Consider the following 25,803-nt stretch of genomic DNA (forward strand, 5'->3'; position numbering starts at 1 on the left):
AGGAACTGGAAGCACAGATGCATCCCTGGGTATGGTGGGCTCAGGGGAAAGAGCAGAGGGAAATTGCTTGGATCTGCTGCGGGATCTTTATTTGTCACTGCCAAATGCACACAACTGTTCCCGCCAACACCGAGGGGAAAAGGAAGAGGGCAGGACCCGGAACCCCCGCAGATGCAGCAGGATCTGCTCCCTGTGCCCTACGGGTGGGGCAGGCTCAGACCCACTGACAGCACTGAGAGCTGGGCTGGGAATGGCTCTAGTGGCTGCACGGACTTTTCCTAAAGGAGGGGAGGTCTCCTGAAGGAGGGGAGCACCTTCCTGCCCCCCGGCAGGAGCCCGCGGTGGCAGGGCAGCCGGGCCATGGCCCCTGCCTGTGGCACGTCATGCTCCAGGAGGTTCCCGATCTTCAGGGTGGGGTGCAGTGCCCGGAGGGTGTCCACTTCCTGCAGCAGGGCCTGACTGAAGCCGTCCACGCTCAGCCTGGCCATGGAGGATGCAGGAAAAGAGGAGAAGGTGTTATGGGAGGGCGGTGTTGAAGCAGCTGGGATGCCGGTGCGCCCCTGCCTGTCAGGCAGCATCCACTGCCCAGCTCGGGGATGCCGGGCATGGAAGGAGCCATGGCAGGGCCCTCACCCCAGGCTCCGCAGAAGGCAGGCGGGATGCCGCAGCTGCTGGAAGAGCTGCAGGATGCCGTGGGCTCCCAGCTCGTTGTCACTCAGGTCCAGGCAGGTGAGACGGGGCCCCTGCAGCAGCTGCGCGGCCAGGGCTTGGCAGCAGGCGCCCGACAGCCGGCAGCTGCCCAGCCTGTGGGGCCGAGGGAAACAGGGAAGGAGCGCTTTGGCCTCAGGTTGGTGAGCTGCTCCAGGTGGGAAGGAGAGAGCTCTGGATAGGAAGGAGGAAGCAGTGGCCCATCCCACAGCCCATTACCGGAGTGTCTGCAGTGGGCAGGCACAGTGCTGGAGCCCCTCACACAGCAGCTCCACGCCAGCATCACGCAGCCCCTCACTGAAGGACAAATCCAGCTCCTCCAGGTATGTACTGGTGCCCAGCACAGCAGCAAGATCCTCACAGCAGGCGCTGGTGATGCGGGAATACCGAAGCCTGATGGGAACCCCCAGGAAAGACCTTCAGAGCCGCCCGAGTGCCCTCAGTGCCACCCCACCATGGTGGTGGACCCCACCCTGGTGCCACAACCTTGGAGCTCCTTGCCCTGGGAGAGTGGGACAGAGGCACAATGCCGCCCCAGAGGGACCCTTTGGGGCACCTCCCCAGCTCTCATGTCCACGCTGTGCGAGATGCCCGAGGGATGCCGGGGGGTGCTCACCGCAGAACACGCAGGCGGCAGCCTGGAGTCCGCAGCCCCTCACAGAGCAGGCGCACGCTGCTGTCACCCAGCGAGCTGTCACCCAGCTCCAGCCGGGCCAGGCCAGGGTGCTCTGCCAGCAGTGCCGCCAGCTCCGCGCAGCAGCTCTCGGACAGCCGGCACCACTGCAGCCTGCGGGAGAGCATGGAGAACGGGGGCTCAGCACACCTGTCCCGGCTGCTCACCTGCCCTCAAACCCGAGGGACAACACCCACCCCCAGGTAAACGGGGTGCGGCCTCCCCCTGGCCACTTGCCCGTGTCCCCAGGGCAGCACCCACCCACTCACCCGCTGCACTGCAGTTCGGGTGCCCCCACACACACCCCAGGTTCTGGCCCCGGTGTGGGCTCCGCGCGCGTCTCTCACCGGAGCACCCGCAGGGCACTGCCCCGGTGCCGCAGCGCCCGGCAGAGAAGGTGTATGGGGCAGGGCAGCTCCTCCCGCCGCCGCCGCACGGCGAGGACACCGGGATGTCCTCCGGCTCCCGAGACTCCCGAGCTGCAGGGGAACAGAGCCGCGGGCACGCGCAGCCCTCAGCGGTGCCGGGAGCTCCCGGCTCCGACACCGGCACACAACCCCTCCCACCCCGAGCAGAGCCTCCAGCGCAAGGGAGGGCTCCTCAGGAGGGACCTTTGTGGCTTTGGAGGTGTGAAGGATCTCGAGCATTGCCGCTGGAGTCCCCCGGGGCAATGTAAGGTGAACCACAGGGTGCAGTTAGAGTTCCAGCACCGGGTATCTCCCTTTGCGAGGGAGAAGAGGGACGAGAAGTCAGAGTGACACCTGGGCACAGGTGGGCCTGGCCAGGTCGAGCCAAGAAGCTCCATCACCATCAATCCCATAGTGGGCAACGGATGGAGGAGCCCACGTGTTCTTTATTCTCCCCAAAAATATTAAATCCTCTGCCGAGGAACTAAACACCCAGGGAAAGGCCAAGCTGGTATTTGGGAGGGAGGAGCTGAAACAGCTTTAAAATCATCCTTTGGGGCAGAGAAGGAGAAATCTTTGCAGTTTTGGGTAATTAAAGAAAGGAGAGGCAGGACTTACCAAGGCATCGACGCATCCAGCTCTGCCTCAGGATCCTGCCAGTGGAAGGAGCATCCCTGGAGGGTGACGCAGCCCAGCCCATCCCAGTGCTGGATGCAGAAGGAAAGAGCCATCTGGTCGTACAGGGTCAGCTTGGTGTCCTGCAAGTCCAGGTCAGTGAAATGACCCAAAGCACTTTGCACAAAACTCTTCTCGTTCATCTCGAACAAGAAGTGGAAAGTGTCCATCTCTGAAACCTTCAGTGCTTGGCCAGGCTGGGAGAGGCCTCTGTGCCTCCCCTGAAGCCACTTTAGCAGCTCTTCCCTGGCTTGTGGTGAAATTCTGCACCCAATGGTTTTGTCCATGTACTCTACGGATTTTTGGCTGACCAGACCAAAGAGGAATCGCACTGTTACGTTCAAATCCTTCCTGGACTTGCTGTAGCTTTCTAACAATTTATTTACATCCTTCTCAAGCCTCCCCAAGCTGCTGACCATTTCCCCATCATCCTCCAGAACATAAAACATTGCTGCAAAAAACTCCTGGAGATGCAGGTGAGTGAAGGCATAGACACTCCCATGGTCTTCTCCTTCCTTTGGGATCCTTTCATTGAGGAAGAAGGGGAGAAGACCTGGCTGGTCCAAGCCACAGTCTTTGATTTCCTTCTCCTCAAAGAAGACCTTGTGCTTCCAGATGCCGTCAGCAGCCAAGGAGCAAAGCTGGAGTAGGAACTGCTGGAGGACCTGTGGATTGTCCCTGTCCCTGTGCTTCAGTAACTGGGAGAGGTAGAACATCATCATCCCTGTGGTGGCTTTGGAGCACTCAAGGAGGTTTTTTGTCCCACAAAGCTCTTGTTCAAGGATGGTGCAGACGGTCCAGCTCATAACAGGGATGACACACAAGCTGTAGAGGATCTGGTTGCCTCTGGCAAACCTGAATGCCATGTCTCCTTTGTTGGAGTTCTCAAAATACCTGTGGAAATACTCCTCCCTCCTGGCTGCCGAAAATCCCAGTATCTCCACGTAATGCTCACCCTCCAGGCACTGCCCCAGGCTTCCAAGAGCAGTTGGCCTTGTGGTGATGAGCAAAGAGGCCTCGGGGAGCACAGTCTTCTTCAACAAGCTCAGCAGGGTGAGCTCCAGCGGCTTCACCTCCCTGGGGTCAGAGCTCAGCTCAGCTTCAGGCTGAACCAAGGGAAACCCCAGGGCCTCGAAGCCATCAAAAATGAACAGGATCTTCTTCTGGTCATCCAGGATCTTCCCAGCTGGCACTCGCAGGCCAGGACAGCACTGTGAAACCAGGTCTGCCACGCTGGCTTCCATGGGAAGGGTGATGGCTTTGCAGTCAACGCAGAAGACAAAGTCAAAATGCGTGTGGAGCGTCCCTTCTCCCCACTCCACCATCACCTTCCTGACCATCATCGTCTTCCCCATCCCCGGGGCCCCCACCAGCACCACGACCTGCGGGGTTTGCCCATCTCCACTGGGTTCAAACAGCGTGGTGGTGACGGCCATGGCTGCTCTGCTGCCGGCGTTGGCACATCCCTGGCTGGTTCCCACTGCTCCATCCTTGGCTCCGTGCTTGCTCCAAGCTTCCCTGGTGATGGTCAAGGTGGTGAAGTGTCTGTGGAAGGACGGGCTCTCCCTGGGACGGGCGCCCAGCTCCCTGTCCTGGCGGGACTCCCGGACCATGTGCTCTCTGCTGTTCCGCCTGTGCTCTGTGCCAATGAGGAGCAGGGTCAGTGCCAAGCCCAGACAGATTCCCCACCAGCCCACCCACACTCCCGACACATCAGCAGCCACTTACTCCAATTCTCAGGGCTTTCCTAAGTCTAGCTGGGGCAATAAGGACATAATTTGTGAGGATTTGGGGACTCTGGATCGTTGGGGGCTCTTTTTCCAGGTTCTGATCCTGATCTATCAACTCTTGTTTTATCATCCTCATCCACCTGGGAGCAAATGCGACTGCCTGAGGCTGCCCACAGCCTCTGACTCATGCTCCAGGGGACAAAGGCACTGGGCTCCACAGCACAGATCTCCACAGAGATATCCTTAATCCCATCCCAAGAGGAAAAGATCTGCTCAGCTGGCTGCCAAAAAATGCTGAGAGCACTTCATGCTCTGTGCTTTAAAGTCACTTCCAACCCAAACCATTCTGTGACTGCATGATTTTAAACAACATATTAATTGAGGAATTACAAGCCCATGTAATTCACTGCAGGGATGAGCTGCCTGGACAGAGCTGGTGACCCTGTCCCCCTGCACTGCTTCAATTAGGAGTGCCCAGGACTGAACTCAGAGCCCAGGCCCATGCAAGCTGGTGGGGAGGCTCCAGGTGAGGCTGCTCAGCATTCCAGGCTATTAATAGTCCCCCAGGGGAAGCAGGGCTGGGATTTTCACTGCAAGGACTTCCTGCTGCCAGGCAAACCCACCTTGACTGCTGCAGCAAGTCATTCCACTGTGAGAAACGTCCTTCATCCTGCTTTCCCGGGAGTTCGAGGTGAGGACAAACGGTGCTGCCTGAACAGCCACAGGGTTTTGCTGCTGTGTGGCTTTTTCCCCCCTCTCCAGCTGTGGGTGGGTCGTAACTGGGGCTCTAGGAAAGGAGAGAGGCTCCTTTAGGAGCTTTGGATGCTCAGGGATGAAATGGGTGTGAGCCTGTGCTGTGACCTGCTCTCCTGGTTTGCCTGCTCCAGTTTATGAACAGTGCACCTGTGTCTGGATTAGGCGGGGGTAACCCTCTTGATGTTTTTATTGTCTGTGAGTGATGATTTTCTTTCCATGACGGAAAAAAAAAAGCTTCAGGATGATGTGTTTAGCAAAGCTGCCTGAGAGGGATACTGAGAAAGGGGGAAAGGATGTTTTAAGGCACATTGGGAGTTTAAGGACTCCTTATGGATTCCTCATTTCCCTGCTCAGAGCCAGACATCACCCTGTCCTTCCTGCTGGCAGGATGTCAAATAATTCTGGGGATAACTGTTTCTCTCTAAAGGAAATGGTCTCAAGTTGTGCCAGGGGAGATTCAGGCTGAATATTGGGGAAAATTCCTTCACTGAAAGGGTTGTCCACCCCTGGCACAGCTGCCCAGGGCAGTGGTGGAGTCCCCATCCCTGGAGGGATTTAAAAGCTGTGTGGATGTGGCACCTGGGGAGATGGGTTAGTGATGGCCTTGGGCAGTGCTGGGAATGTTTAGTCTTGATGATCTCAGAGGGCTTTTCCAACCTGAATAAATCCATGATTCTATGTTCCCTCCCAAGGATGCTGCTGCCACCAACATTCCCGTGTGGGTTTTGCAGGAGGGAGCTCCCCAGGAGTCAGGGCTGTCTTTATCCCTACTAACTCCTCCTGGGAGGTGCTGTGAGCTGAGAGGGAGGGGGAAAATCCAGCAGCACTGTTTCTAAATGTTTCCCACTCCCTCTGACCTTGAAAAAGCCATTTTCACCTTGCTGTGTCTCAGCCAGGGCTGCTGCTTGCTGTGCCTGTGCTGCGTTAGGGGGGATGTGACCCTGCCATGGGGAGACGGGGGAAGTTTATTGTTTCTACAGCTTTTCCTTTGCTTCCCTTTTTCCTACCTCAGTTAAAAAAAACCTTTAAATTCAGAATTTAAGTATAATGTGAATTCCGGTCCAAGGCGTGTGAGAGCATCACGTGGGGCTGTTTATCTCCGAAGGCAGAGGCAGAGTGTGTGAACGTAAGGAAACCACCACCGCAACCCCCAGCCTCGGCTCATCCAGGCTCTGGGGACCAGACCTGGCAATTCCCACTTGCAGGAGGTTCCCTCCCTCCTCCTGCCACCCTGAGGATATTCCTGCCTGATACAGAAGTAGCAAAGAGATTTTGCTAGTCTGGGAAGGGGTGGTTTGGGGGTGTCTCCTGCATTAAACCGTGGGTTTTCACCAGCTTTGCAGGAATTCAGCCCCTCTGCTGCTGTCAGTAGATCAGCAGATTTGGGAGGCGTTAGGAAGGGGAAGCAGCTGTTTGGAGCCATGGAAAGGTCCTGGTTGTGCCTGGCACAAGTCTCTGAAAGAGCAGGGAGTGCTGGCACTGCTGGGTGCGGGACCAGACAGGGAACAGAGGGAACATCAGCATCAGCCACAGCTAATCCTGTCTGTGCCAGCCTGTCTGAGCCGAGCCAGCTCCTGGAGCCAAGGACTACAGCAGAATAACCTTGCTCATCCCTGCCCTAAGGGGGTGCGGGTACCTGCATCCCAAAGCAGCCCCTGGAAGCACAGCCTGTCCTGGGAGATTTGGGTTCCCTCATCCAGCCCCTCATTCTGCAGCTCTCTTCAAACATGGGCAGGATTTTCCTTTGCACTGGGATTTAAGCAGCCTGAGTATTTCTTAGGCATGACATGCACCTGGCTGGGCACTGGTGGGTGGTTTGGTGGGTCCAAAGTAACTGATGGAGGCAGATGGGCAAGCAGCACACAGCCTGATTTGCTCTGAAATAAGGGCTAAAAGAACCTGCTGAGGTTTGGGATATAAGCAGGAAGTGACACAGGGATGGGAATTTGAGCCCTGTACCTGGCTGGAGGGGGTGAGGCTTTTAGCCGGTGAAGAGGAGGAGGAGAAAGAGGATGAGGAGGAAGTGGCTGTGTCCGGCAGTGCCTGGCTGTCTGACAGTGCTCCAGCTCTGGTCTGGAAAGGGGTGTCAAACCCCAGCCTCCTGGGACAAGGAGCGGTCTGGGGAGAAGGGAAGCAGAGCTGGTACAAAACTACCCCAAGGTGCAGCATCTCAGTGTCCTCCCTGCACTGTGCAGAGCTTCTCCTTGGCAAGTCAGTTTGCCCTTCCTCAACTCACTGCCAGGGATCATCTCAGTTGGAAATGCCTTATCCTGGTGGGGGGAGGCTCATACTCCTTTTGCCTGTGGTCTACACACAGGCATCCCAATTCATCAGGCTGGCCCCCTCCCAGGTATTCTTCCCAGTGTGTCCACCCCACTTTGTTGCTGTGTTTCCTGTAATTGCTGCAAATCCAGGCAGGATTTGAAGGAGAAACAAATGGAGCAGCAGAGGGGTCAGTGCCGCAGGGACAGCCCTGAACTGCTGAGCCAGCTCAGCCCCAAATGATGGGAGACGTGGAGATGCAGCTGGGCTGCCTTTACCACCCTCCAGCCCCCCTTGGCACCCTGCCCCTCCGGATTCCCAGCCCTTCCCTCTGGATTGGAGCGCCCTCCCCCCCCATCTTCATGCAGTCTGCAGAGGTGCATTGTGGGAAACTCCCAAGTTTCCCCCCCCTCCTCTGCTTGCCTCCCTCCCTCCTCTCTGCGCAAGAGCCAGCTCCCAAGGTGTGACTCGTCCGGCCGGAGGACAGAGGTAAGGGATGCTGCCGGGATGGGGGGCGCGGGGCGGAGGGGCGGGGGCTCCCGGCTCCCGGCTCCGGGACGTGTGGATGTCCTGCACAGGGTGACAAAGCGAAATGGAGACCTGGAGCTACCTACTCAAGGTGAGTGTCCACCTCCCCGCAGCCGCCTGGGATGGAGGCCGGGGGCTGCCATGCCGGCTGCCTCTCGAGCCGGCCCCCCCCCCCCCCCCCGGTTTCACTGTAAGAGGCAAAAAGTGCTTTTTTGACCCCGAACAAGGAGCACGGTGAGGATGGCCGGCCCCAAGTGGCTCTCTTCCCGTCCCAGCTCCCACGTTCTGCTCCCTGAAGGTCAGGCAGCCACAGAAGGTGTTTGTGCAAATGCACGGGTGCCTCCTGCCCGCTTCCTGCCCGCTGCTTCCTGCTGCCTCCACGTACCTGCAGCCTCCGCCGCCGCCTTTGCGGGCTGTGCCGTCCGGCCCGAGCGGAGCCCTTCCCCCCGATCCGAGCTGGGCCGGCGGGAAGGAGAGGCCCTGGGTGCCGCAGCAGCGCTCCGGAGGCAGGAGGGCTCGGGGCACAGGGAAGCGGAGCCGGCCATGTGCCGGAAACAGGGCTGCTGGGAGGGAGGAGGGGAAGCAGCATCCCTAGCTAAGCCCCTCCAGCCTTGGCAGGAGAGCTGGTGCACCTCCCTAAAGGTTTTGAGCAGTTTTCCAGCTGTTTTCCCCCTCCCATCTGCATGGGCAGTGGGATTTGTTTGCCTTTTGCTCTGCCTGGATGGATTTAATGACTCTGTTCAATTCTGTCAGTCCTGAGGCAGGAGGGAAGGAGGAACAGCCAGCGGCGTGGTTTCAGCCGTCACCTTTTCCGAGGAAAGGAGATTGTTTTGTTAGGCAGGGGGAATGTGATATCAATTAGGGGGTGTGTATCCTTTGATTTAACCCTGGGATTGTGCTGGAAAGGAGCTCACAAAGGGAAATCTGCCCCAAAACACCCAAAAGGGAGAAAGATATCAGAGGCAATAGTGCCTGTTTGAAGGGAGAGTATTGCACCGAAGGAGTGGGAAGAGGGGTGGGTAGCAGACCAGGCTTCCTGAGTCATGGTGTGTGCTTCCAGGGAGGGAATGCTTTGGGAATGTCTCAGGCCCTTCAGTCTGATGTCCCTGCTCTCTGTGCATCCACGTGCATCCCTGTGATGTGTGCTCGCAGGGACCTGTTGATTTGCTCCTGTTTACTTCTCTGTCCCTCTGGTGGCTTCTGGGGCGGGGCAAAGGAGGAAAGAAGAGGATTTTAAAATTGAATCGAGGTCAGGCTGGCAGAACTTTGGTATTGGGACAAGAGGGGGAAACCTCCCTGCTGCAGCCCCGTTTTCCTGGGTGGGGCTTGGACAGGATGCTGTCAGGAGAGGGAGGATGGACTATGCTGGATTAAGCTCCCTGCTCCATCTCAGGACTGACTTCCAAAAGTCTGACCTTCACAGGTTTGACCTTCAGCGTTTTCCATCTGTCCTTTTTCAGCCACGGTGCCCAACACCAACATCTAACCCTGTGATATTGTGGTAGGGTGGGGGAAGAAACCCCAGATCTCCCCTAAATGTGGATTTTCATCCCTCTGCATCCATCCCCTCCCCTGGCAGGCTGCTGGGATGGGGGGCTGGAGAACACCCTGGCACAGTGTCCCCATCCTGGATCAGGTGTCGGAGCTGGCAGATGGGGCAGAGGGAGGGATTTCTGTGCTGGAGGAGCTTTGGCCATCCTTCCCCAGATGCTTCTCAGCTTTCTGCCAGGAAGGAGAGTCCCCTGGTGTTGCTGCACAAGGTAAGGGATGGGTTTTACCCCAGAGAGTGTGGGGAGCCTCCCTGGAAGGTCACTGCCTCATGCAGAATTGGCCCCTCATCTGCCTGCAGTGGCTTCTTAGATTTCAGCTGCAGAGCAACAGTTTTCAGGCTGACGCTTGCAGATTCAGGGGCTGCCAGATTCCAGATGCAACTCTGCATGTGAGGAATTGCTTCCAGAATCTTTTTGCTGGCCCCAGCTGAGCCACAAAGGGGGTGATGCCGCATCAGGCAGAAGGGATGGATTTAGGATGCCCGTAAACTGGGGAGGGATGTTGAATTTGCTGCTGCTTCCTGCAGTGGTTGGGGCTATTTCACTGTGTCACATATACCCCTCATCCTTTCTTGCTCGTGGATATTGAATTTGGGATACAAGCCTGGGAGGAAGAAGCCTTAAAAGCAAGATCTGTCAGAAGGGGAATTGGCCTCCTGAAGCTTTGGGAGCAGCACCCCAATTTGGAAGCATCTGCCCTCTTCCCAAAGGCTTTTCCCAAGAGCTGGCACCAGGGTAAGGAGCAAGGCTTTGTGGTTGGAAGGAATGAGTGTTCACCCTTTTCCAAGAGGCAGGGAATGTTCGCCGACCCTGTAACGTTATCCCTGAGCTGGTACCACAGACCCAGAGCTGAGCAGGGAACCAAGACAAGCCCCATGGCCCCAGCCAGGGTGTTGCTGGCACTGAATTTTTGGCTCTGGGAGGGCTGGAAAAACATTATAAAGAAATGAACTGAGTGGGTTTGCAAAAGTCAAGACATGAGGAGTTGCCCAGGGTAGGGTGCAGGATGCACCCAGATCCCTGTGAGGTGTCACACTCATGGGTTAAGGCTCCAGGATTCCTGTTCCAAAGTGTTCCCCCATTATTGCTCCAGTGCTTTGATCCAGTGTCCTGACAAATAGCTGCCGTGGAACCAGAAAGTCATCCAGGCTGAGAAGCCTTTCCTTTATTCCCTGAATTTCTGTCTCGGGGTGAGGGATGCTCAGCCCTGCCAGGGAGAGGCTCAAGATCTAACACTTCATGATTTTTGAAGGGTAAAAGCTACAATTTTGTTCTGCTACAAAAAAAAAAAAAAAAAAAGGAACTATACACTATACCAGGGAAAAGCGAATTTGATTTTGTGTCTGAGGGGGTTCAACCCCAAGATTAAAGCGGGATTAGCACAGCAAATTGAGGTGCTCTGAACCGTGTTTTGGGGACTGTGTTAGGACCCTGAGGAGCCAGACTTTGCAGCAGGGTATTTTCAACCCAGCCTTAGCAAAGTATTTCCAGATTCTGTCAAATTCTAGAAATTATTTTTCTCTAAGATGTGTCTGAGGGTGCAGCTGTAAGGGGGGGGCTGGTGGCACTTGAGGGGCCTTGCTAGGTGTGACTTCTCCTGTTGACCGCAGGCCAGCGCTGTGCCGGATGTGACTCAGTACCCACCCCTACGGAGTCAGTTGGAGCATGTGGCTGGAGACAAAATCTTCTCTCTCCCACGGTGGTTTGGTAGCGCCTGTTCTTTGCTGTGCACGTGGCTGTGTACAAGCAGGGTGTCTTACCAGGGTGGGTTGGAGCTGTGTTTGGGTTAAAAGCCCCCAAAGGAACACAGGTTGAGCCCCTGGCAGGAGTGTGGTGTGTCTGCAATGCCACCTGCATCTCTCTGAGAATAAAATGTCTGCCACATCCATCCCAGCAGCTCTTTGGGGACAGGATGTGTGTGGTTTGCAGAGGTGATGCTTAGCTCAGAGCTTGTCATCTGCAGAGGTTGTGGTGCAGAAAAAGACCATAAATGTCCTATTCCTGGGCTCTTGCTGGAGGGGGAGTCTGAAGTGCTGTGTCACCTGTGTGGGCAGTATGGCTTGGCAGCCTCCGGAGAGGACTCTGGCACCGGTGTCACACCTCTGTGCAGTTGGTGGCCCAGGGTCTGTATCCCAGAGCCCTTCCTTTTGCAGATGGAGGGCAGAACCACTTTTGCTGGGCTACAGGAACCCATCCTGTTCCCACACTTCACCTTAATGCCAGGTACAACCCTATCTCTGAGTGTGGATGCATTGCCCAGCCTGGGAGAGAGGGAATGTGGCTCAGTGACACTGGGAGTGAGGAGGGGCTCCTGGCCATTCTCTGGGGGCTCTGGGAGTGGTGGGTGCAGGTTTTTGGTCACTGCCAGCCCCAGCTGGACCAGTGAGGAGTGTGCTGTGGCTTGGAGCAGCCGCAGGAATTGCCGCAGCCGTGGAGCAGCAGCTTGGCTGGCAGATCTCCCCCCGTGGCAGTGATTTGAGGCTGCTGCCACTGCTAAAATACTTCCAGCATGTGACACTCTCCACAACAAGATTCAAAGGGCTTGTTTGAGAGGGAAATGTTTAATCCAGGGACGGGGGGAGGGATGTGGGGAGTTACAAACAACAGATTGGGAAAAGGATTCATAAATATCTCATCAGAGTGAACTGGGTCACCAGTGTTTGCTGCGACTTGGTGCTGCTGTCTCCGAGGGTTGGATTTGGGAGGGCTGGGAAGCACAGCAGGTTCCTGCACAGCCTGTCCCTTGCTGTGCAGCACTGAGGCCGTTTGAAAGCATCTGTGACAAGTGACTCTGCTGGCGTGGGGCTTGCGTTGCGTTTTATCACGTTTGCCATGCGTTGCGTCAGGAGCCGGGGGCCGAAATAGCCTGGAAGGGAGCTAAAATCTTCCTTGGGGAGCTGCTCATGGCAGCTGAGGGAACACAAGCTCCTTACGTAAAGCTGCTTTAATATTTATGGTAATATCAGAGGCGGTGCATTACCTCATCATCTCTGCACTTCTCGGGCATGGGGAAAGGCTTAGTCATTACTCTGCCGTCCTTCTCCTGGGTGCTTGCCTGGCATCTCCCCACCTTTAACACGGTTGTTCCCTCAGCAGCTCAGAAAAAGGGAGAATTGCTGGTTTTCCCCATTGGAAATGGGGAGTTGAAGCACCGGGAAACAGGATGTGCTGCTCAGTTGCACATCCAGGGGACTGGACACAAATCCTTCCGGCCCTGACAGATCACTCCACAGGTGGCAGAAGGGACAGACACAGACCCCTGAGGACACTTCCCAAAGGACAGGGTGGTCCAAGCTGCATTCCTTAGGGGTTAGAAGAGAAGGTGGAGGAGAGTGGGATGATGAGAGTGCTGGGAAAGGAGCTCCCTCTGCTGTGCCAGAGCCACCTTTGGCGCCAACTGCTGTTTCCTTAGGGAGAGCAGGGGTCTGTCTGTCCTGTGCACAGGGGGATGAGTGCCTTTCTTCCAGACAGGCAGGAGTGACAGAGAAAGGAAGAGGAGATTAGGGAATAAGGGGGAAGATTTGAAGATAAGGTGTTTCCTGCCATCTCTGGCTCTTTCTGCACAGGTCAGACAATGTCAGTAGCTATTTCCAAGATGGATGTTTCCAACTGGAGGACACCTGGCGTGTAGGGACGAACCTTTGTTGCAGAATAAATCCTGATACATAACCCCACTGTGTTGTTAAATCCTTCCTTGCTGCAAGTCTCAGTGTAGCAGTCGAGGACCCGATGGAAATGCGCTGCTTTTCATAACAGAGGGAAAAACTCTATGGATGAGCTTCCCACTGCACCCCAGACCCACACCCTGGAGCAGCTCCTTGGTCTTGCAGTGTGACTGACTTTCTCTTCCAAATGGAAGCAGTAGGAGAGGATGAGACGATTTGGGGATGGGATGGGGCTGTCCCTGCAGAGGGAAGGGGCCATCCTGATGGAGCTGTGCTGTGGCACAGCTTAGCAGTGACTCATCCGCTCCGTTCGGTGCAGGATTGATGCAGCTTTCATCTGTGCACGCAGGAGACAGATGAATAGATGTGTTTGGTGATTTGCTGGGATTTGAGGCAGGAAAGGTGCCCTTCAGGGAGCCAAAGGAAGCTGTTCCTCTGTTGGTCTGTTGCTCTGGCAGAGGGCAGCTTGTTGCACTGGGTGAGTCCAACTGCACTGACCTTGGGAGCATCCCAGGGGAGCTGTGGTGTTTGTGTGCCAATCCTTGCAGCAGCAGCAATTTGGAAGGCTTTCCTTTTCCTTTTTCTCCTTTATCATCCCTGGTTTTATTATGCCAGCTCCCTCTTCCCAGCCCGGGAAAGAGCTGCGTAGCTGCTGGCAATGAGAACCTCCCTGAAAGGGCACTGATTGTTAAACAGAAATAGCATGGAGCAGGGAAAAGGGAGGGAATGAAGCCTGTCTCCCACAAAATCTTATTCCCAAGTGCTGCTGCCTGTGTAGGAGGCAGAGAGGGAGCTGGAAGGGGGAGGAATGGGTAGACAGGCAGAGACAGCAACTGACAAGAGAGAAGGGAGGAATAAAAAGATGTGAGGAGCTATAAAGAAGAAAGCAAAGGTAGGAAAATGTGTTATTAGAGAAAAACTTGGTGTGATGGAATGAGGCAAGAGGAGGAGACAAAGGAATGGGGGGGAACCCTTGTATGCAGGCTTAGTTTTTGGAAATGAGGAAAGCACCTCTCTTCAGTCTGGGGGAGACAGAGGTGCTTAAAGGTGAGCCCATTGTCATGCCTTTGGAAGTACAGGATGGAGACAAGAGATGATTCCCAAGGTAGGGAGCTAAGAGCACACAGAAGATGGTTAAGTACTGGGATGGAAGAAGATGTGCTGCTAAGGGTACCCAGGACCCAGAGGAGGAGGAGGAGTCAGGCCAGAGGGTCTGGAGAGGTGCTGGGTGATCCTGTGGCTACTTGCAGTGATGGAAAACCACAGACAAAAGCCCTTTTATGCAGGCACTTAAGAACTGCCAATATTGATTTTTGGCTTAGTTTGGTTTCTACATCTTTTAAAACCTTTTCTAAGCTGCATGAGGGGTTTTTGTTGCTTTTAGTGGAGATTCACTTAGAATCAGGAAATTCTGTTTGTGGCAGTGCAGGGCATGGTGGCAGGACAAAGCTCCACAGCCCAGCATGGGCTCCAAGCGAAATCAGCTTTCCTGCCCCCAGGAATCTGGATCAGTGAAGGGTGTGGATAAACCCTGAGGTGCCTGGGCTGTGCAGGGTCCCCCTTTCTCAGCAAAAAGGTGAGTTTGCCCTCTCTGTGATTTACCTCACCATCTCTGTAGGCTGCATATGGTTTTCCTAGGGAAAGAGCAGAAGTTTAATGCTTGGTCCATGTGCTGTAACCACATGGATATCAGTGTGTGAGTGGCCCAGTTAACTGATATCAAAGCAACAAAAAAGGTAATTTAATATTTATGCTATGATTAATCTGACTCTTCCTGCTTTAACCTCTGAGCCCACTTCAGCTGTGGGCTCCTCTTACTATTTCTTTGTGTTTCATTGTACCAGATTGAAAAAAAGGATAAATTGATCCCAAACCAGAGGAGCAGAGTCCTGGGAGTGACTGTGTGCAGCCTCAGCCCTGGATTTATGTAGGACTTGTGCTGACAGAGCAGTATGGATGCTCTCTGGAAGCACAGGAAAAGGTGAGGCAGGTGATACCTGCAGAAATATTACAGAATGAGCACCAAGAGGAAAATATTCTTGCACTTGGCCAGGCCTGCGTTTCCTTCCCAAGTCGCAAGCCACAGTGATGTCTGAAGCTGGGTGAACATCTGGGGTGGGGTCTGTGTGCTACAAGATGCCCAAGAGTCTGATAACACACTCAGCAAACTCTGAGAGTGGCACAGTTTGGGCTTTCCAAAAGGGTTTAGTATCCCAAACTAGGGAATGCAAGCATTGTCCAGCTGCAGTCAATGAGAAATACAGTTTTATGGTCAGTGGGCTTGGTGCAGTGTGAGGAGCTGGACTGGAAGATCCTTGTGGGTCCCTTCCAACTTGGGATATTCTGTGAGAGCTATGGAATTTCATGATTTTGGTGCTGCAGTTCCCCCAGTCTGCTCCAGCTGCCTGGCACTGGAGCAGCTGATGGCCACCAAGCAATGGCAAGGGAGAGCAGGAGAGGGAGGTGTTTCCATCTTATACTTAGGAGCCATAAGGTGTTGCCCAGCTTTGCTCGAGACCCAAACCTGGCATTTCTGTGAGATTTCCTCCATTCCTGCCTAAATGGAGATGAAAGACCCACATTTGTCAGCCTCTTTTCCAGAAGAGTCAGCAGCACAGATCATTGCTGCATCCCTGGGACTTTGTTCCTGTCATTAGAGGAGTGATCTGCCCTTTGAGCTGCTGTGGAAGGAACCTCTGCTTGCTGAGGTTTTTGAGGAGCCTCTTCAGCTCTCGATCCAGACAATGAGCTCTGATTTCACTTAGCAGGCAGAAAGCTCCCGGCAGGCTCCTGGCAGCCCTGAAGGTCAGCGGGGAGCCAGCAAAGCTGGCAGCTCAGATCCGGTGCTGCCTCCTGGTTACTCTTTATTTCCCCATCTCGGAGCTGATGTGGTGCTGAACTGCCAGAGCCTGGTGGCAAAATGCCCAGTGCATTGTCCTCTCCTCCCATCACATGGAAGTGCAGCCACAGGAGCTCCATCCTCAGATCACCCTGCCCTGCCAGGTTTGTGGGGTGAGGTTGTTGTGGTGGTTTTACGTCTCCTCAAAGCCCACTTTGTCCCTTTGCTGAATTCCTGTGGTGCAGCCGTGCTGTTCACCTCTTCCATCACTGGGGAAGAGAGCCCCAGCTGATCACCAGCATCCTGTTTGGCTCCGTAGGCAAGTCCAGTAAACCCTGAAAGAAGACAGGAGTGAGATGTCTCTATCACCAAGAGATCAGCTCTGCAGTAAATCCATGCAGTCAATTCTCTGTTTTGCACCAGCTGAGGATCTGGCACTTGCTTTGTTTTGCTGTTGCTCCACCAAAATGCTGGCAGGAATAATCCTTTTATCCCTGATACCTGTGAATACTGAGGAACTAATCCTGGTTTTCCTGCAGTACACATCTGAAGGGAGAGTATCACACAAGATCACTTATTAACCACTTCCTAAATGAACCTTGGGTTAGTGCTGCGAAAGGAAGGGTGGAGGGTGAGACAAGCAGGGAGGATCTATCCATCTGCTTTCCCATGGAACAAAGTGTTCTCTCCTTACCCAGAAGGAATGGAAAGGGTGAGCAAAGGCAAAGTAAGGTTTATTTGGTTGGATGTGAGTTTGTCATCGCTGACAAATGGCCTCACACACACAGAGCCCCGATGGACTTGGACTATGGATGCCCAGATGTGGCAGCCATAGATGACAGTCAGTCCAACTTGTTTGATGTTCCTGTTTGATATTAGGAAAAAGTCCTTCCCTGTGAGGGTGCTGAGGCCCTGGCACTCATTGACCAGAGAAGCTGTGGCTGCCCTGTCCCTGGAAGTGTCCAAAGCCAGGCTGTACAGGGCTTGGAGCCCTCTGATCCAGTGGAAGGTGTCCCTGCCCGTGGCTTGAATGAGGTGAGCTTTAAGGTCCCTTCCAACCCAGGCTATTCTCTGGTTCTGTGATTGTTGTAGGCACAGAGCCTGTAGTAAATGCTATGAATGGAGTTCACAGTTCTGAAAGAAGGAGCCAACAGTTTTTCAGTTTTCCTTTCTTTCCTCCTCCGTCACCTCCAGGCAGAGCAACACTGGCTCGCTCTTCCCTGTCACTCACCTCTCCTTGCTCTGCTTCCTCCTCCAGGTGCTGTATCATGTCCAGGTAGGACACTGCCAGTGTGACAAGCATCCCTAAACAACTGCTCCCAGGCCTTGAGCTCGGGTGGCTCCTCTGCTTCCTGCAGCAGCCAGGCAAAGGAGAAGAGCTGGGATAGCTCCGCACATCCACTTGCTGCTCACAGCACCCCTAGGATGGATTCCAAAGGCAACGTCCGAAGTGGAAGCAAACCTGATGCCAAGGCCGCCAGCTCCGGGAAGCCAGAAAAGCCCAACCCTGGTCCTGCCACAAATGCAGACAAGAAGGAGGCCCCCAAAGAGCAGCCTGCTCCTGCCACAGCCACCAAGAAGGCAGGCGGTGACGCCGCTGTCGCCAACAACCACAGCAACCTGAAACCCAGCCCCGCCGCCACAGAGATGCAGGAGGCCAGTGGCCAGTCCCCTGACTCTGACCACAAGGGAAACAGCTCCGAGGAGTCACCGGGCAGCTTCTTCGACAACATGAAGCCCTTGATCATCGTCGGAGGAGTGGCGGTGGCTGCGCTGGCTGTGATTGTGGGAGTGGCATTCCTAGCCCGGAAAAAATGAAGACCAAGACAGGGTGGGGATGAGAAACCCAGCCCAGCTGTACAGCTCCTTTTGAGACAAATGCATGCAGAGAAATTCTATACATAGCTATATATATAGAGAGTGAGCTAGATAGGTCAACAACAAACACCAACTGCAACTCCAGGGTCTTGTTCAAGACAACTGTGCCAGTCTGACCCGCTGTGGGTAACTCCATGCACTCAGTGTGTTCTTTCATGTAATATATCTTGGCTTATACCACCGTGTATAGATTACAGCTTCTCCTGATCGGTGTAAATGACGGTGTCCCCTCCCCTCCACTGCTGTCCTTCCTGGGAGACACCCCCCCCTTCCCCCTTGCAGTCCCGTTTTCAAGTCCAAAGTGTTCTACGTCCCATCTGGAGTCCCCACTTTGTGTTTTGGTTTCTGTTTGGTTCTGTTTTAACTTGGGCTGTGGTAAAGAAGATGGAAGGGAAGTGCTAAGGCTCAGCTCGTGTGTTGCGCTGGGCTGGGGATGTTTGTCCTGCCACCCTGGGACAAGGGAAGTGCAGGGGCAGTGGCAGGGAAGAGGCAACTCCCTGACCCAACAGCCACGGGCAATCCCTATTCGGTGTCTGTGTACCTGCTGCTCACCGTCCCACCTTGGAACATCCGCCTGGGAAGTGCCCCGGGGGAACCAGGGCGGCTGCAGGCAGAGACTGCAGCGTGGCAGAGCCGAGTGTGAGCCTGGGATGTCACATCTGGTCACTCCTCTGGCTGAGCTGCCAGCAGAACAGTGACCAGAGGGGCTGTGCTGTGGCCCGGAGAAGTCCCATTGCAGTCTTCAGGATCCCAGGGCTCGCCAGGGTCACGTGGGCAGTGTTTGGGATAGAGAGACTTTGTTTTGGATCTAGTATTTCCTAAAGCTAGGCTGGGCTTTGCAGGGTGCTGTGGCCTCAGTCCAACCTCCCTCGAGGTTGGCTGGAGTATTTGTCTTCATTCTTTTGGGCTTTGGATAAGGATTTTCACCGAATTTCTTTCCCCAACTGAAGGCTGTGGTCTCTCAGCACATGGGAAGACAGGAAAAGGGGAGACAGGAGCTGGTCTTAGGGGCAGAGAGGACCTGGGACCCCATGACAGTAACACTGTCCTACCTGCTGTATACCAGGGAAACCCCTTTCAAGGGCACTGGAGTCTGTCCTGGGTGGATTTCTTACCTCCCTCTTGTGACAGTAGTAGCAGGGATTTGTAACTCGTCCACGCTTTGGAAATGGAAACAAATTCCCAGCCCTCAGGAGCAGCCTGATTTCATGGGTGAGTACCTTGGCTCTAAAGCCAGACCTTGTGAGGGGGAGGAGAGAGGGTGTTTAGTGCCTTTGTTCAATGCTCAGCACTAAACAGCAAGAGGTGAGGAGATCTGGCTCTGAAAGCTTCCATTAGGCTTCTCTTGGCTGCTGCAAAGAGTGTTATAAAAACCCCTTACATTTTGGGTTTAAGTTGGATCAGAGATTAGGCGAGGTCCAACAGGAGCTTGGCAGTGGCCACAGCCCATGGGCAGGGGCAGGAGTGATGATTAGAGAGAGGCTGTGACACAGAGGGGTGAATTCTGTTACAGAGCCTGTTGTGCAACTTTGGCTGAGATGGATGGGGGAACTCAGGGGCTGCAGGGATAGAAGGAGGTGTGCATTCCTCAGGTGCTGCCTCTGGCACAGTCCCTGGACAGGATGGTGGGGGGGGGGGGAGTATAACCCGACCATAACCTGACCGGGCAATTCTCTTGGGTCATATCTGTCTTACTTACCTCCAAATCTGACTTGCTGAATGCACATGGTCTTGGAATGCATGACTATTCCTATGGTGGGCTCAGAAAATATTCCCGAAGGTGCATGGCCTCTGGGAATATCAGATGCCATGTCCTGGTGCAGCAGGAGGTTGATACCTCCACTTTTGCCAGCACAGAGACAAGGGTGGGTGTGTCGGGCTCACAGGAGTTTTGGGAAACAGGGCTACAGCTCCAGGTGAGATCCTGGTAGCCTAAAGCACTCTTGGCATGAACTGTGGATGTGTCTACCAGCAGCAGTGTGTCACTTACAGCCTGGGGAAGGGTTAGAAGCAGAAGGGTCCTCTTCTCCCCTCAGATCTCTGAAGCACAACTTTGCAGGGAAATTTTCACAGGAAGTTTAGCTTACATTGCTCAGAAGGAAAGGAAATCACCCCCTCCTGCTCCGGTTCACGTTTTGCCAAGTAGGGTGGTGATTTCAGACAGTGACGTCTGTTTTCAAGAGATATTTCTACCTTTCCTGTCCCCTCCCTCCCTCTCAGCTCTGGCCTAGGATTGTTTTTGCAGTGTGTGACATTAGGCACAGCATCTATCTATTCTGCCCTGACCAGCATAGATAGATCGAGGGAGGAAAATGAAGCACTTGCTTTACTCGAGTCTCCAGTTTTACTTTCTAAAATGTTTATTTCCTTGTCTTCACCTTTGGCAACAGAAGAGGGGAAAAACAGTTCTCAGCCAATGGCCTTAACCTTTTCTCCATCTCCAAACCCTGCCTGCCCTTAGAGCACTCGGATGCAAGGCCACCAGTTTCATCCAGAAACACCACAGAGGTGGCGATGGGGCTGCGGCTCCTCATCTGGGCATGTCGCTCATTCGAGCCCTCCCTGCACAGCAAACCTGGTATGTCCTGTTTGAAAGGGATTTTTGAACGTAGTGTGTCCAGTTCCCAAGGGATTTTCCACTTCCTATGTTCACTTAGCAGTCTGCTGTCCAGGTTCAGCACCTGGAACCCACCTCTTTGGCAGTTTGGTTTGGAAAACGCCTGTCTGTGTGTGTGTGTGTGTGCACCGCCCTGCCTTGAAGCACATCCTGCGTGTGTGTGTGTACAAACCTTTGTGTCGTATATTGCAGTCTGGCGGGGGAGAGAATCCAAGCTGGAGATGCCCCTTCCTTTGTTCCCTGCATTCACACCAAGTGTCTGTGATGTCTTCTCTGTGCCATTCCCACCACGCCATGCAGCTCCTGAATTCCTTTCCGCTCCTGGTTTCTCCTCAGTGCAAGGAATGTCTGGCTGGTGAAGTTCTGAGTGTGTGGTGTGCCCGTCGTGCTCAGAGCCCCGAGCCCCTGCTCCCCTCCCTGGATAGTCATGTGGGCTCTTTGCTTTAAAATGAGGCACTTTTAGAGTATCCTGGACTGTGCTGTAGCGCTTTTCCAAGTGTGAGTCTAGTGTTGAGCCGGGCAGATCCAGTGTAGATGCCACAGTGCGCCGCAGCCCTGACTTGCAAACACCTCCTTTCCTGCCTTACTGTGCCAGGCTGTGCAGTGCTTTCGTTCTGAGCCAAAAATGTCCAGCGAGCACCAGGCCGAGGGAGCAAATCCCCCTCTCTCAGCCCCAAATCTGTCGAAGCAGAAGGCTTAAATGACTGAACTCGCTGTGCTAAATAAATAGTTGTCTTTTCTCATACTGAGCACACGCCGTTATTTGCTTGATGTCCTTCTTTGTGTGGTTTTTGTGGTATGAAGTCCTTCCAGTGACATCTCTGTGGGGAGAGTGAATTAACGCTTAAAACTAATCAGAGTCTGTGCTTGGGGTTTGAAGAGATCTAGATTGCTAGTTTACTCTTTTGATCAAGTCGATAAATTATAAATTGGCAAAACTGGTTTCAGACCTTTCAGCCTATCACCAAAACTCTCGATTCAATCACTGCACCCGATCTCAATCTCTTTTTAGGGAATCATAAATTTTAGTTGAATATAAAGATGTCATTATGCTGTCTTGGACAACTCAGTAGAAGGTTTTTTGCTGCTTCTATTTTAAGAGAGATGAAATGGATTATGCTTCTGCTTCCTCTTCCTATTTATTTAATACCCTGTGGATAAGTCCTGTTATTCCTCACAGTGCTGCAGCAGGATGCAAACAAATCTGGCAGCCAGGGGATAATGCAGCAGCATTTTTGAGAGGGTAAGAATGCATTCCTGCAGGTGCTGTTCGCCTGGGGCTCACTTAAAGCACTCAACAGTCACGTGCCCTGAAGCATTTCTTAGATCCCTTGGGCTGGGTGATAAATTAAACATCCATTTGTGTCTCTGAAAGATTAAAGTTTAAGGGTTGATCCATAGAACACTGAAAACAAGGGTAATTTTTCCATTGGCTTCACCATGCTCTGGCCTTTGAGTTCTTGTTGGCACCAGGGATATGATCACAGGTCATCATAAAATCATCTCAATTACACATTTATTTCTAAATTGACACAAACGTTCCTTAGGCTGAGTGCAAGGAAAGTCTTTCCTCTGAGGCAGCCCTGCTTATACTGGCATCAGGATTTGTGTATGAACAACAACCAAAAACCCCTGGAGCTGGTGAGAGATGATTTATGCCTTAAAATATTCCCTGCTTTTCCTGGAAATGCTACTGGGGTTTAGAATTCAGCAGCCTTCTAACTATTCTTAGAATTGGTTGAAAATAACAGTGCTGAGGATTGAAGAGGAAAATGATTTTTCGAGAAACAAACCAAAAAAGGAAGGCAATGAAAAAAAGTGTTTGAAAGGTGAAATTCTCGGAATTGCAATCAGCTTCATGGAAAGCTTCAAGTCAGTGAAGATTCTGAGAGGGTGCAAGGAACAAAGCAGAGAAGTGCAGAGAAAAAGCACTATTTAATTATCTTAATAGCTTTGGTAAGGATGCTGACTTTTATATCCTAACCCCCTCACTTTTTTTTTCTCAGAAAAAGGCAAAAATGACCAGCTCTGATGCCGTGCAAATTAACCTCTGCTAATTGCCTTTTCCAGATGAATTCCTGCTGGCTCTGTGCAATGTTAAAAGGTTAGAAAAATACCTGAAGTTTTCTACCACCAACTCTGCATGATTAAGGGGAATTGCCAGGACATTAAGAGGGGCTGTGTTCTCTTTTCCCGTGCTTTGCCATGACAAGGACTGAAAATGCAGCCTGCTCACACTTCCATCCTCCTGGGCCATGCCTTCATGCTGGAGCAGGAATGCTGATTTCCTTCCAAGACCGTTGCACCTTGCTGTGGTGTCATTCCCTTCACCACAAAGCCAGGAGAGGTCCATAGGGGCAGGCAGCAGCATCACGTTCATGAGCTGGCTGCAGTTCTGCTGCACAGGTTGGGCACTTCCCGCCATGAAGAGGAATTGGCTTTGATCTGGAGCATAACAATTCTGTACTCCAGTAAATTCTCACTGCGGGATGTTGGAATCGGAAATATTTCCTGGTATTTTACACTGGAGGTATTTGGTCCTTTACTCTTTTGGAGAGAAATCTGCTGGTGCTGAGGATCTGCTGGCACATTTTGGGTCTTATGAATGACACTTGCCCAACAGCCCCAAAAAGCCATGGAGCCTGTGCCCCCATCCAGCAACCCTCGGGGGGTTTAATCCACTGAATAAAGTGGGTTTATGATGGCTTTTTCCTCTTCTTTTTGAGACATCAGTTCAGCCCTGTGACCTGCTTTCCTTTTAAATTCCCTGATTCCTGGGATGTCTGTTCACACATCTTCAGCTGCTACAAACGATGGGGCTCCATTGGTTTCTGATCTGATTCATTGCTTGTTCTTTTCTCCTTCTTTGGCCACTGCACTGTACTCCCTTTCCTTTCCCTTCCCTACTTTCTTCCTGGGCAGCTCTGCAGATGTGGCCTCTCCATAGCCCAAGGCTGGAGCAGATTTTGGGTTGGCTAAGGCAGGTTTTGGGTGGTCCCCCAAAAATACAGGCAGTGCTGGGCCTGTATGTGTCACAGCAGGGAATGTGTGAAGCTTTGATCTGCCCTCACCTTAGACCTGAGGGTCTAAGTCTGCAAGAGGCCTAGTGCTCATCTGCCACAGGATTTGTAATGGATGACAAACTCCCAGGAAGGTCCCGTTCTTGTCCTTCCCTGTCATTCAGGTCTGAGGTGTTCTGGCTGCTCGAGAGGGGCTGACATGGTGTGAGCACACACCGCATTTGGCTGCAGCCAGAGCTCCTTCAGCCCTCTGGAGCACCAAAAACAGAGGGAAAGGAGAAGTTCTGAAGCTGAGGACCTGCACTTCTGCTGGCCTGAAAGAAGCAGCTGTTGTGACAGGGGTGAGGGTGCAGGAAGTGCAAGGATTGTCCCTTTTGAATGGGCTGATCAGGTGTCACTGGGTGACAGAGAACTGCGGGACTTCTGGGCCTCTAAAATTCACGTTGCGTTCAATTGACCATAAAAGGCCTCAAAATCCTGTGAGAGATCAGAGCCTTTGGCTTTCCAAATTCATGAGTTTGGATCTACTTTGTACTACAGCTCTGCTCCCTCCTCTGGACAGTATGTGCTTGGATATGCAGTACTCTGGGATTCGTGCCCTCTGCTCTTAGATGTTCTTCAAATTAAATAGATTTTTTTCTGCTGAAAGCATAACCTGGGTTAAATAGACTTTGGACTGGCTCTTCCCATGTCTCTTCTGGTTGTTCCCATCTTGCAATTCACAAACAGTTCGGTCACTTTTCCATTTCTCAGCCCCAGTGCGGCATCCCAAGCATGAACGTACAGGTTCTTTCTGTCTGTGTGATGATGCTGCAGCACCAAAGCTCCCACCAGGACAAGAGGAATCTTTAATCACCTTTCCAACAGTCAAGTCCTGCATTGTATCCCTGGTTTTGCCATGGCCGCTTCAAGCAGCCAAGCTGCTGGGGCAAGCTGATGAGAACAAGGGTGCCACACAACTTTGTCTGGTTAAAAAACAACCAACCAACAAGGGAATAATTTGGCTTTACTGAGTTTTGAGCAGCCCTTCATAACCCTGGTGCCTTTTCCCAGGACTCTTTCAACTGAAGCCTTTAAAAGTTGCAGTTTCACCTCCCCAGGAAACCAGCTCTCTTCCAGTGGTAGGTGAAGGTTGGCTATAAGTTTGTGGAGAAACCAAAATTGTAGGAAGGGAACTCAAAGGTCAGACTACAGGGGATTTTTATTTTGGTTTTGGTTTGTTTGGATTCTGTTACTTCTCCAGGGACTGATCCAAAGCCCTTGGAAATCAGACTGAAATGCCTGCTGTTCCTTTGGAAGCCTCAGGCACCTTTCTGATGATGTTGGCAGGTTTTGAGTCAGCTCCAGAATGTGTTTTCCAAATGATAGGAATTTTCTAAGTGACACCTTGATTTCTTCCCTGTACAAACAGACCTGCTTGTCACTTACACATCTTTACCTGTGTTCAACATACAGGTTTGGGGTTTTTTTTTGCTCTCAGAAACAATATGCTGCTAGACACATTTCCTGGAGGGAAATGGACACCTACCTACACACAAAGCTATCCAGCTAATTTATACCTTGTTGAATTTATAATCTTGTCTATGCTTCTATGGACACTTTGTATGGGCTGCAGCTCAAATCCTAAAACAGTCAAGAATTTTTTCCTTTCCCTTATAGTATTCTATTTACTTTGACTTTGAAAACAAAAAAAGCGTATAAATGCAATAATGCAGGTAGACTAGAAATACTAGATTGAAAATTTAAAGTAGTTTAGCTTGTCCCATTGTGACTGACAGTGTTGTACGACACCCAACGCTGTACCCTGACATTTTCCAGGCTTTCTCCGTAGCTGAATCTAGTATTAGCTTTGGAAACCCATTGTGTGAGTGGTGGGTGGATGGGTCGGAATCGTGTGCTCTCTACACGCTGTATGTTACTCACATCACAAGCTGTATGGCCACTCCATATGCTGTGAAACTGTAAATGATTCCCAAATACACCTGTAACTCTTACCAGGATTGTGAGAAATAAACTATATATAGATATATATACACACACATAGAGAGATTGTATAATTCCTCCCGTGAGCATCTCCATGTACGTGGGGGTGCGAGTGGAACTGGCTGTGCTCCCTCTGGAGGTTTTCCGGAGAAAACTGTGGATGCCCCATTCCTGCAAATGTCCAAGGCCAGGTGGGACGGGGCTTGGAGCAACCTGGGATAGTGGAAGATGTCCATGGCAGGGGGTGAAACGAGGTGAGCTTTAAGGCCCCTTCCAACCCAAACCATTCTATGATTCCAGGATTCTATGTTTCCTGAAGGCTCAATATTTTCTAGGATTAGTGATCCCACTGAGAACTGCGAGAAAAGGCAGTTCCTACCCCAAATAAACTCCAGCCTGCCCAGGGAAAGCAGGCAGAGGATGACCATTGTTATTCACAGACAGGAATTAAACAGAATCATAGATTTACCCCGAGACACAAGGGAAACATTTCCGATCCGAGGGATTCCCCA

General features: G+C 52.7%; 2 protein-coding genes across 4 annotated transcripts; one reads left to right on the forward strand and one right to left on the reverse strand.

The window, feature by feature from the left end:
- Positions 1–67: 67 nt before the first annotated feature.
- Positions 68–8,343, reverse strand: LOC104684624 (NACHT, LRR and PYD domains-containing protein 12-like). Its single transcript, XM_039553388.1, is given in 8 exon segments — positions 68–480; positions 634–804; positions 928–1,101; positions 1,325–1,495; positions 1,729–1,860; positions 2,407–4,102; positions 8,125–8,160; positions 8,163–8,343. Coding segments are annotated over 8 exon segments (2,748 nt in total). The 5' UTR covers positions 8,329–8,343; the 3' UTR covers positions 68–278.
- Positions 7,592–25,347, forward strand: CEND1 (cell cycle exit and neuronal differentiation 1). 3 transcript variants are annotated; one of them, XM_039553401.1, is made up of 3 exons: positions 7,592–7,700; positions 14,799–14,935; positions 17,052–25,347. In XM_039553401.1, exon 3 carries the CDS (start codon positions 17,219–17,221, stop codon positions 17,609–17,611), a length of 393 nt encoding a protein of 130 aa, XP_039409335.1. In that variant the 5' UTR covers positions 7,592–7,700; positions 14,799–14,935; positions 17,052–17,218; the 3' UTR covers positions 17,612–25,347. The 3 variants fall into 3 exon arrangements, with proteins under 3 accessions (XP_039409335.1, XP_039409334.1, XP_039409336.1); XM_039553400.1 differs by lacking the exon at positions 14,799–14,935; XM_039553402.1 differs by lacking the exons at positions 7,592–7,700; positions 14,799–14,935 and adding an exon at positions 7,733–7,830.
- Positions 25,348–25,803: the final 456 nt, after the last annotated feature.

The sequence above is a fragment of the Corvus cornix genome, chromosome 5 (genome assembly GCF_000738735.6).
Source record: "Corvus cornix cornix isolate S_Up_H32 chromosome 5, ASM73873v5, whole genome shotgun sequence".
In the NCBI taxonomy this organism is placed as follows: domain Eukaryota; kingdom Metazoa; phylum Chordata; class Aves; order Passeriformes; family Corvidae; genus Corvus; species Corvus cornix.

Bases quoted from the DNA above. Each gene is read 5' to 3' on its own strand.
- CEND1 (XM_039553401.1), top strand. From the start codon at position 17,219: ATGGATTCCAAAGGCAACGTCCGAAGTGGAAGCAAACCTGATGCCAAG.